Source organism: Centrocercus urophasianus, unplaced genomic scaffold, assembly GCF_019232065.1.
Source record: "Centrocercus urophasianus isolate 14NV4802_14NV808 unplaced genomic scaffold, USGS_Curo_1.0 seq_2, whole genome shotgun sequence".
Lineage (NCBI taxonomy): Eukaryota > Metazoa > Chordata > Aves > Galliformes > Phasianidae > Centrocercus > Centrocercus urophasianus.
Window position 1 is genome coordinate 7,631,124 of NW_024884755.1, and position 10,644 is coordinate 7,641,767.

Below are 10,644 nucleotides of genomic sequence, written 5' to 3' on the forward strand. Positions count from 1 at the left end.
ATATATATATATATATATATATATATATATATATATATATATATATAAATCAACTAATGGCTTCCAGAGGATTAAGGTAAGAAAGAATGTAGAAGGTGTGTGGGAAGAGCTATACAGAGCAGGGGCTCCGTTTTCTCTGAGGCACTGGGGGAAAAAAAAAAACAAAAACAACTTTCTGTAAGGCACAAGGAAAATGCATGTGGATTTTCCTCTCTCTAACACGGGTAATCAGAGTGGTGAGACAGAAATAGGCACTGCAGGAAGCAATGTCCATGTCTGCATAGGTTAGTTGATCTTCCTGTGCCCCCTTTTATTTTAATCAAGTATGTAGTTAAAGCTTTGCTCTTCTTCCTACTGAACAAGTTTCAGTGTTCTGTTATGCACAGAGGCTACTTCACAGTCCTCAAAAAGTAAAACTTTAGATTCTCTGCAGGAATACAGATACATCGTTGCATTAGCAATAAGGGATCTACTTCATTTTTTTCTTTCCTGCCATATGGACTAAACAGCTTACCTATTAAAATAAAAGCTGCAATTTCACCATTAATGACAGAGTTCAAGAGACAGCACAATCTAACAGCAGGAGCTGCAGACAGCCCACACACCTCATGTCAACCAGTTCAGTTGCAGTGAGACGCTTAGTAATGGTGACAGTCTTTAACATAGATGAAACTTAGGGGACTAAAGAAGTCCGTTATAACTTTCATTTCATGACATTGCTTATCACTTAGATTGGAAAATAAAAACAAATTAAATACCCAACATAAAAAAACTAGAACTAATGTTTTAATACATATCACAACACAGTATTTTTTTTATCTGTGCAGGAGAAATATATTTTTTCATGAATTAGGCTTACTGAGTATAAGCTGGAAAATGTATTTTTATAAACATGCATTCTTTAAAGTGAATATCTGCAGTAACGTCACAGAAAAATCAGAAGTACCTGGGGATGGTGGAGGCTTCTCCCGGATAGGACTTTCAGCTAATGATTTTTCTTCCTACCATGGAAATAACAAAAAAGAGACAGTTTGCTCTGAGTTATTGTATCTGAAACACACTGAACAGTATCAGTGCTAGAGAACTTAAGAAACAGAACTTTTGAAACAATTCTTTGGTATCAGTAAAGTTGAAGGTTGAACTCACTGCTGCACTTGTCATTTATGTCTCGCCATCTTGTTACTTACTACTGTTACTGCTCACTCCTGAACACCTGAAATAGTATTTTCTTTCATTGTCAGAGATGGACAGTTCTCAAAACAATTCCATAATGGCTTTAAAAATAAACCAGGTTTCTTGTCCTAACAGTCTGAATTTTGCTCCCTCTTTTTAGTTCGTATGAGAGACTCTAGGATAGTCATAAAAGATAGTTGTAAAGTGGCAGCTCTTTATAACACCAGAGCACAATATTTTACATAATGCGTCACAAATAAACCTTCTTATAAGTCTTACCTTTGAATTCAAGCCAAGCTGTTTGTTCTCTGTTAAAGAAAAGCAGATCTGTGGGTTAATTAAGAATGAAATATTGGTAAGCCTGTAAATTCTAAGCGTGCATATGGATACTTAAGTACACATTATGTACTGCAAATAAGCACAAGAAAGTCCTTCTAAAATCCCCTTAGTGGTTTATTAGAATACTGATGTGATACCTTACTTTACCACTCACACTGTATAAATACAATCATGGAAGAAACAAGATTATGTTTTCAGAAAAGTGTTCTTACAGCTGATTTTCAGACATGTCATTTTCTTAGTCCAAGAAAAATGACTGACTAAAGATATTTTCTTTTTACCTACTTAACCCTTCTAACATTGGTAGTTGCTAGAACGTCTGGGTTTTTTTCTTCTATTAAAGCTTTGAGTACCATAACATTCCAGTAGCATTCAGAGAATAAAATGGTTTGATTCTGGCACACATATCAGAGATGTGGTAGACCAGACAGAGCTTATTGCTCGATTTAGATGTTTTGTTTTTAAAGCTGACTGTTAATAGATGTTTAAGAGTTTCATTATAGAGTGGATATGGAACAATCTTCCCTCTACACAAATTCTTATTTTTCTGTAACTACTAGAAGTGGCTACTTCGTAACATTTCTTTTTTTTTTTTTTTAAGGGAATATATCATTATCATATTAAATTTAGGTTATTCAAAAATTTTCTCCCATGATATTAAATGGTAAGGCATTTTGCCTTACAGTAAACTTATTTACCTTCAGAATGCGTGTTTGACTCATCCGCCAACACCTGAAACTGACTTTCATGAGATGTTTCCTTCTTCTTAGCATTTTTAGTAGGAGATGGTTGAAACTCTTCCTGTATATAAATAAGACAAGCCTGTCTAAATCATAACACTGTTAAAATAGCCCATGACAGAGCATCTTGATATGTGTATGAAACCTTCACTATAATAATGTCTTAGTCACATTTAGAATTATACCCTAGAATTTTAAGATAATAAATGAAACAACATAATGTTTGGCTTCAGGACTACACATAAAATATAGCCTTAACACAACCAGCAGGAGGTGGACAACTTGGATCATACGATCTGTCGATTTTGTCAGCCTTTTTTGCTTCAGATCCCCTGCCCAGTGCAGTCTTACCTGCCCTGAAGCTAGTCTTTGTGGATCCCCATTCCTGGATGCATTCAAGGCCAGGCTGTATGGGGCCCTGGGCAGCCGGAGCTGGTGGGGGGAGCCCTGACACAGCAAGGACTTGGAACTGGGTGGGCTTTAGGGCTCTTTCCAATCCAGGCCATTCTATATCTAAACTTACTCTTTAAAAAAGCTCTGCCATTTACGACATCACAGTACTCAAACAATTAATGAGTAATTTTTAGCAGTCTTAGCTGTTTTCCCTTGTTGATTGCGTAGCAACATCCCAGTATGCAACACACCCCTTCTTCCCTCTCCTCTCTTCTCCCTAATTACTGTCTCTTCACTTCAGTGTGTTTTCCAATTCCTTTCACAAACATAGCATTGTATTCCTTCTGTACTACTCAGTTGCTTCTGTTTTTGTAGCACTTTGGACAAAGATGCAAACTGAAGCTGCTTCCGTGCTTTAAACACACAAAGATCCACTGGTCTTTAAGACACAAGGTCATGTCTTCTGTTTGATTCTGAATGTTCTTCTCTCTGAATGGGTCCTGCTCCTTAGCAGGATCTGAATCAATTACTGAGCTTTCACTACGCCTAAAAGTACTTAAGTATTTAAGTATTACGCTCTTAGTAAAATATTGGTATATATAATTAGTATTATTTAAGTATTTAAGTATCACGCTCTTAGTAAAATATTGCACACTTTACCAGATTAAAACATATACTTCCTTTAAATCTGTAGTAAGAGCAATAATATCAGTGATTTCCTATTAAGAAAAATGTGCTAATAACTATATAAGGAATATGTGAGGATCAACAAACAAACTTAGCATGTTTAAGAGTAAATTGATTGTGAGAAGATGTAAATAAAAATGGAATAAATAAGTAAATAGTAAGAGAATGACAAGCTATAGTAATACTTAATATTCACACTAATATATTACAATACAGTAAAGGAATTAACTGATTAAAAATACTACCTTTTTGTTTTTACAGGGAACTGCATAAATCGCACTGGTGCTAAAGCTTTCTCCATGTTTCTCATTACTCTCAGAGCTGGACTCTGCCTCTGCCTCTCTGCCAGCATCTGAAAGATAGGTTTCCATGTCCTCATCCTCACAGTAACTGCCTGTTATTTCCAGTGACTGCACAGGAGATCTGTCACTGCCATCAAGTTTCCAGTTAGGCCTGTAAGTAGAAAACAGTTCAAAGCCTGCTTCAATGTTGCTAAGTGCCAGTAAAGTAGAGTCATCTGTCAGAGAATGTACACCAGTCCAACAGCAGAAACAAATATGTAAGCTTTAACTGCAAACAAGTAGCCTAAGTTATGCACATGCTTTAAAACAGGCAACACCAAAACTGTTTTCTTCTCTAGTTTAAAGAAAATACCACACTAGAGATCAAAGGCTGCTAATTCTACAGCAAAAATAGCCTGAAATAATAATTTAGCACAAAGGAATTACCTTATATAATCCAGATGATTCTTCGATGATTAACTGTATAACTGATAAGCATTTGGCAGAAATAATATGTTTTTATGTGCAGTAGCTGTACAATCCAGACCTCCCTCTCTGGGGATGGTATACATCACTGTATGAGAAGTAGAATAACAGCTGTGGACTTTGGACTTAATTTATGAAGTAAACTGGTTTAAGGATTTGAATTAGTTCTCAGTAACTCTTGGTTAAAATTATTTCATTGGAAGATTTCATTTCTAATTTCAGAGAGCAAAACAAAGCATACGCTACCCCATTCTGAGCTCTGTGACTGTAGCATATGGTTCAAAGCCCTCCTGTTCTGCGTGGGCAGAATCACCTTCAGAAAGTGATCGCTGCCGAGGCTGAGGAATAGCAACCGTGCGCCCTGTCAGTGTTGTTGCAAGGATAGCTGCTGCTAAAGCAGATCTGGAAGAAAATAGAAGAAAAGAAACAATACAGTACTAACGTCATCTCTGTGCTGCACACCTTATATCCTCTTCCAATGTAAAATGTCTTCACTATTTAAGAAAAGCCAGAAGTTCAAAGTTAAAAAATAATGCTAACATTGCAAAGGGACCGGATTTAAACCAGTTAACTCCAAGGTAACGCACAAAACCAGGTGTGCTCTAACAATGCACTCTAATGAGTGCAATCTAAGAGTACAGTTTAAATACCTAATAAGTTTTTCAAATGCATGAAAAAGAAATAATATACTGAATTACATTTCCAAAATTCACACCAAAAATGTACAGTACTTAGCATTCACTTCAGTCCTAATAACAGTTCATGGAGGCAGGTTGAAAAACTGTTCCATATTTTGCTATTTTGTCTCCTGCTTCCCAGGAGAAAACTACACAGAATTGTTGATGTCATTACTGATGGCTGTGAAGCTGTGCATAAATGCTGAAGCGTTACAAACTAGTGCAAGTGTAAGTAGATGGAAGTGCTTGCTAGCGGGATGCTGCAGAGCAGAGTGGAGTAAGATAAAGATGAAAAAGAAATGGGAATGAAGATCAAATGATGAGGGTTGCAACAGGAATGGCAGCAGCTGGAGATCAAAAAGAAGAAATGAACTGCAATTGACCAGGAATAATATGGACAGAAGCAAGAACACACAGAAAACAACCAGAAGTGAATTAAATGCAGAGAAATCAAAGAAGAAAAACTGTAAAGTACTATAAATGAAACTAAATTCCTATTTTCCCTTTGTACTACTTGCCTGCTTTGCTAATTCGGATTAGCAGGGGTCTTGCATACAAGTTTTTAAGTCCCTGTTTTGTTGTTGTTGATAATTGCAATAGAATGGCAGGTTAGTAATGTTTAACGTAGCTTTTCTAAGGAGTAGAAAGTTCTTCATTCATGGTACTAACACACCTACAGTCCTGCACTGTAGCATCCAATTTAGAAATGGCCCTAGCTTTGAAAAGTCCATTTGTCTTTGATTGACTCAGATTTATAAGTTATATAGAAAGGTAATTGTCTTAATTGCTTATCGTACTTGAGAACAGCTCCGCCTAAAAACATTCATTTGTGAGAAGGCTTACGTAAACGCTACAACAGCTCTGCTCATCATGCATTCCTAGAGCGCTATTGCAATTGATGAAACAAAAAAAAGAAACAACTCAAAACCTACCTGAGCCTTTCTGGAGAAGGGTTTGGGCTACGAGGGGGAGGGGTGCGGGGAACTGCAGGTTTAGGAGCTATGGTGGCAGCAGGGACCAGGCCATGAGCTATGTGTTTCTAAACAATTTAAAATAAAATTAGTTGGCAATGAATTTAAGGATAACAATGAATAAAGTACAGAACCGAACATGCACAAAAACTAACTTCACAAAATAATACAGAAGGCAAGAACGTTCACATGCAATTAATGTGAACAGAAAACTTGAAATGGTTTTAAATGTAACTTCAGAGCACGTATGAATAGTATGAATGAAGGTTAGAAATGTACTTTACAACAACTGTATACCAGTGACTGCAGCTTCTCCACTCATTACATCACTATTTGCAAAATCAGAATTGCAATATACTCATTTAAAGTCTTATTTTCGTACATAGACAAGAAAGGCACCAGATGTTAATTTACTTCAAATTATTTGAACCTTACTTCGCAGTAACAATTATTATTCCCTGTTTTGTACAAGAGGTTTGAAACCTGTGGTCGCTGCCGTAGGAGATGAAGAAAGCGCTATCACTAAACTAGTCTCATAAGACTTGTCCTTCAAGAGTCATAAAGGCTCAGCATAAAGGCTCAGACTGAATAGGGAAGAAAAAAAAATGCTGATGAGGTTTGAACAGCAGATTTTTTAAATGGAGAATTTTTCTGTATCTTCTCCAACGGGATAATTAACAGGAAAACGGGGAACGATTGCTGCGTTCCAGGGAGCTGTGCAGAGCCCCGCACCGGCAGCACCCTGCGCACCGCCTGCTGCCTCGCGCCCTGCGCGCTGCGCGCTGCCCTAAGCTGCCGGAGCCCGAGCGCGTTCGGACAGCACCCTCAGACACGCGGCTGGGGTTTGGGGCGGGGCCGTGGTTAGAACTCCATAGTTCCTAGGGGACAATCTGCAGTAACTGCTACGCAGAGCTCGGCGCCTGCCCGAGGCGGTACTCACGAAGGGTCTTTCGCGACCTCTCCTGAAGACGAACGCCATCGCGGCTGACAACGCGCTCCGCCACCTTCCGCTTTTCCTGCGGACGCTTCTCCCAGCACGCCCGACCCGCCAGCAACAGCGCGGCGGATTTGCTGGGAATTTGCGCTCCGCCAATCGGCGCGCGCCTTACTGCGGCCATAGCAACCTACCAGAGGCAAGCCCCGCCCCCATCCGCCTCCTCATTCGCTCTCGGCGGTGGAGCTTCGTTTCCTCTTTCGCGCCTGGCGCCTTCAGTCAGGCGCGCGCTGCGAGGCGGGCAGTTTGCAGCTGCTGCTGCTGAGGAAAGCGGGGCTTCTGCTCTGTCGGCTGGCCTGTGGAGTTATAAATTCCCTTCCGCGTTTTTCAGAGAGCGTAACTGCTGCTGAAGTAAAAGGGTGAGGGAGGTCCGATGACGGCCAAAGGAAACCTCCCTGCCGCGGCGGGATCCGTGGTTGTTCCTTACGGACACGTGGTTGGGAACGAGAAGTGGAGGGGATCCGAGATGGCCCGCAGGCTGCAAGGTGAGAGGGAACAGCGGCTCTCTGTTCCTCGCTGGTGCCGAACTTCCTGGAATGCGCTTTATTCGGTCGTAGCCACATCTGAGCAAGACGAACAGCTGTTCGTGGCTGTGATGAATGCCGTGTTTGCGGTGCTGCCGCTGAGCAGCTGGCTGCAGCTCCACCGAGGTACGGCAGGGTGCAGGGTTCTGCAAGGCCGAAGTGTGTCGAGAGGCCGCCTGGAATCTGTAGTTTCAAAGAGCTGTTAATCGGTATTGTCAAAGGTATCGGTTTAGCTTCCTCGAGCAGGTTTTACTTGAAGAGAAGAACGACTGCTAAGTGAGTTTGGTAGCCGAGCCAACAGAATTATTGGCGTATCGGGAGAGCTGCGTGGCTAAGTGCTTGTGTGTGTCTTTAAATTGCTGTATTTTTTATTCTTAACCTTAAGGGAAAACTAAACTCGTCTTTGAAGATGGCTTGGGACTCGTGGATTTCCATCTTTCCAACAGAATCTGTGTTTTATATATTTCTGAAGCAGATTTGGTTGCAGGGGATGAATTCAAGCGGAGATTGGTGCGGTTTAGGAATGTAAGTACCACAGGAGAAGAGGAAGAGTTTCCAATTGCAGCTTGCATATTCCGTGCTTCTGAAAACATTCACATCGTGACTTTTTCTTATTTCTGGTGGAGCTAAAATTCTGTGGTATTTCCACTGAAATACCGAAAACCGAAAGATTACACATCGGTGTAATAATGCTTTATTTAGCTTCAATGCTGCTTGTGCAGCTTTCATTTTTCCTCTGACTGGCTTCTGTCTAAGTCACATTTGACAGGTTGGTTCTGTGCTGCGTCACATCAGCTTTTTAATGAGGTCTTTTTCCCACCCCACCCCCTTCAATATAGGCCAGCAGCCTTGGTGGAATTGTGATTGTCGAGAAGACTCCAATAAGTGAGCAGTACTTCTCAGCAGTGCAAAAGCTCGTTGTGCTGCAACTTGGAATGGCGTTGGTTCCTGTGGCAAATCAAGAAGAAGCGTCTCAACTTATTATTCAACTTGTAAGTTCTAATGTTAGTGGAGAGTCACTTCATATATAATACAGGCAGAAAATTACCTATTTTCCACTCAATCATGACTTGTTTTGTGGAAAAAACATATGTGATTTCAAGGGAGCCCAACATTTGGTCCTAAAATGCTAATAGGTAGTGCAGGTCAGTAGGAGGAAGAAGCAAAGGAAAAAAAATGGAAGAAGTTGATACTGTATTTTTTGTATGTGATCTAGCACTGAGATGCCACTGGATAGCACCAGGAAATCCATACTTGTCCGTCAAAACCAACTTGTGATTATTTTTTTTCTTGCTTTGTGTCAGGCTGAAGAAATTTCTTAGGTTGTTTCTCTTTTTTACTTAATTCTTTCTTGATTGCATCAATTGCTTGAATTCATTATTTAAGTTAAGAAACCGTTGAGTTTCCTGGTGAGGCTTTGTGGGTATGCACTGAAGCAAAAATACAGAGCTCCAGTAGAGGGCATTTGGTGTTGCTTATGGTTTTGTTTTGCTTCAGGTCCGTGAACAAAGTAAGGATCACACCAGTAACCCCTTTCTGCGTAAGCAATGCTCACAGCTGGCTGAGGCGTCAGTGTTTCGGACAGTGCAACAAATCCCAGGAGTTGGGAAAACGAAAGCTCTGCTTCTACTGCAACAGTTTGGAAGCATCCATCAGATTTGTAATGCATCTGTCAAAGAACTCGAGCTCGTAGTTGGACCAACAGTGGCACAACAAATCCACACATTTTTGGGTTCCTGACTTGCATATTATGCTGTTCTTGAGAAACTGCATCTGTTTCTTGTGAATTCTGAAGTTTTGTTCTCAACGATAACTTACTATGGTAATTTCTATAATCTCAGCAACAACTAGAGGGTGCTGAGTAATCACCTGGCTTGCTCTCCTCTTTATAGCTGTTCTGGTCGTTTGGATATAAACTTGTACCATCCTCCTTAGAACTGTGCTCTTTTGTGTATTAAGTTTCAGATGAAGGTAATGCTGTCATACTGCCTTGGGATTTATGTAACTGTTACATTAAGTAACTGGTAAGAGATCAATTCACACTGCTGGTGTTAGTATGTTTGTTTGTTTGGTTTTTAGGACCTTTTAAATCAAACATTTCTTGCACTGTACACTGCTGGGAAACACAGCTGAGTACAGTGATTACTTCATGTCACAACCAGCAAGGCAATGCAGCACTTGGTATCGGCTCCACAGTTTGCTTTAGCTGTTTATTTCCACCTGTCTGTGTATGACAGGGCTTCTCAAACATCACGCTGTGTTTAGTGCTGCCTAAATACATCTTTGACTACACTAACTCGTTTCCCTAGTTCTTTTTTCACTCCAAAGGATGTTACCAAATTTATTCCTTTGTATCAAATTAACTAAGATTTTAGGCACTAATATGCTTTTCTATATAGGTTGGGATGATTAATTATGGCATTAAATATAGCAACTACCATATGTGGGAAGCTTTGACCGTTCTGTATCTTGTGCTTCCAGTACTAATCAGGAGTTATTTATGAAGTGGACTGGTGTTCCTGACATATAGCATTATATTTTAAGTGGTATCTCATCTAGTAATTTTTATTGTTGCTATGCACCCGTTAAGGAGGTGTTGTAAGTTCCAATCCTATCACTTGGGTTTTGGATTACAGCAGGAAGGCAGTTGAGCAGTTTTCAGTTCCTGTTCATTAAGAGAACCTCTGTAACCAACTTAATCATCCATGCGATGATGGATTTGTTACCTACACTGATTCCTTTCTTGGGTTGAAAATACAGTTACAAGATGGCTTTACATTATTTTATGTACTGATAGTAAACATCAGAATTTCCACAACTAGAAAACAAGATACTATTTTCTCACTAGGGAATACTTGAGCTTCATTATAAATGTTTTAGCTTTTTTCTGTCACTGGTTACTGATGTTGCTATGGAGACTGGATTTCACACCCAAAACGTGTGTGGCTATTGATACTGCAAGGCAAACACCAAAGTACATTCTGCACTTCTTCCATTGACCACCTGGCTCAGTACACCAAATAAATTCCAACTGATGTAGTAAAAACTAGTACTAACAAAGTTAAAGGCTGAAGCATTAATCTGTGGCAAACTTTGATTTTATAGGATTTTAAAATAGCCTTGTATATTCCATATCATTAGAAGCATATGATGAAAGTGCTGAAGTCTTAATTTGCTGTGAAATGAGTATTTATCTTGTTAGCTATTGCCTGCCACTCACTGTAAAGTTAATCTTTAAATAGCTGCTAGAAAGTAGTAAATATGGATTCATATGGCACTTAAAGCCCCAATTTTTGCTCGAGTGTGAAGAAGGCCCCCAGCCCTGTGTTTCCTCAGGGACCAGTGATGGTGGGAAGGGGAAGGCATGCAGCTGAGAGAC

The 10,644-nt window shown here is 39.9% G+C and overlaps 2 protein-coding genes across 22 annotated transcripts in view; one reads left to right on the forward strand and one right to left on the reverse strand.

Moving 5' to 3' along the window:
* Positions 1–6,794, reverse strand: part of CEP89 (centrosomal protein 89) — a 20,353-nt gene extending 13,559 nt beyond the window's left edge. Inside the window, exons 1-7 of the mRNA XM_042821699.1 lie at positions 6,688–6,794; positions 5,709–5,815; positions 4,346–4,501; positions 3,578–3,785; positions 2,211–2,313; positions 1,453–1,481; positions 947–1,001 (exon numbers count right to left, since the gene is read on the reverse strand). Of these exons, the coding sequence (XP_042677633.1) occupies positions 947–1,001; positions 1,453–1,481; positions 2,211–2,313; positions 3,578–3,785; positions 4,346–4,501; positions 5,709–5,815; positions 6,688–6,726 (697 nt within the window). The 5' untranslated portion in view covers positions 6,727–6,794. The remainder of the gene's footprint in view (positions 1–946; positions 1,002–1,452; positions 1,482–2,210; positions 2,314–3,577; positions 3,786–4,345; positions 4,502–5,708; positions 5,816–6,687) is intronic.
* Positions 1–10,311, forward strand: part of FAAP24 (FA core complex associated protein 24) — a 36,871-nt gene extending 26,560 nt beyond the window's left edge. For 18 of the 21 annotated variants that reach the window (XM_042821722.1, XM_042821709.1, XM_042821711.1 and 15 more), the window contains 6 exons: positions 3,594–3,787; positions 4,322–4,677; positions 7,073–7,226; positions 7,651–7,790; positions 8,105–8,257; positions 8,763–10,311. In XM_042821722.1, the coding sequence (XP_042677656.1) occupies positions 7,115–7,226; positions 7,651–7,790; positions 8,105–8,257; positions 8,763–9,005 (648 nt within the window). In that variant the 5' untranslated portion in view covers positions 3,594–3,787; positions 4,322–4,677; positions 7,073–7,114 and the 3' untranslated portion in view covers positions 9,006–10,311. Of the gene's footprint in view, positions 1–3,593; positions 3,788–4,321; positions 5,287–6,556; positions 6,881–7,072; positions 7,227–7,650; positions 7,791–8,104; positions 8,258–8,762 lie in introns of those variants that run through there. The other 3 variants (XM_042821723.1, XR_006169346.1, XR_006169345.1) reach the window with 3 other exon arrangements.
* The last annotated feature ends 333 nt before the right edge of the window (positions 10,312–10,644 follow it).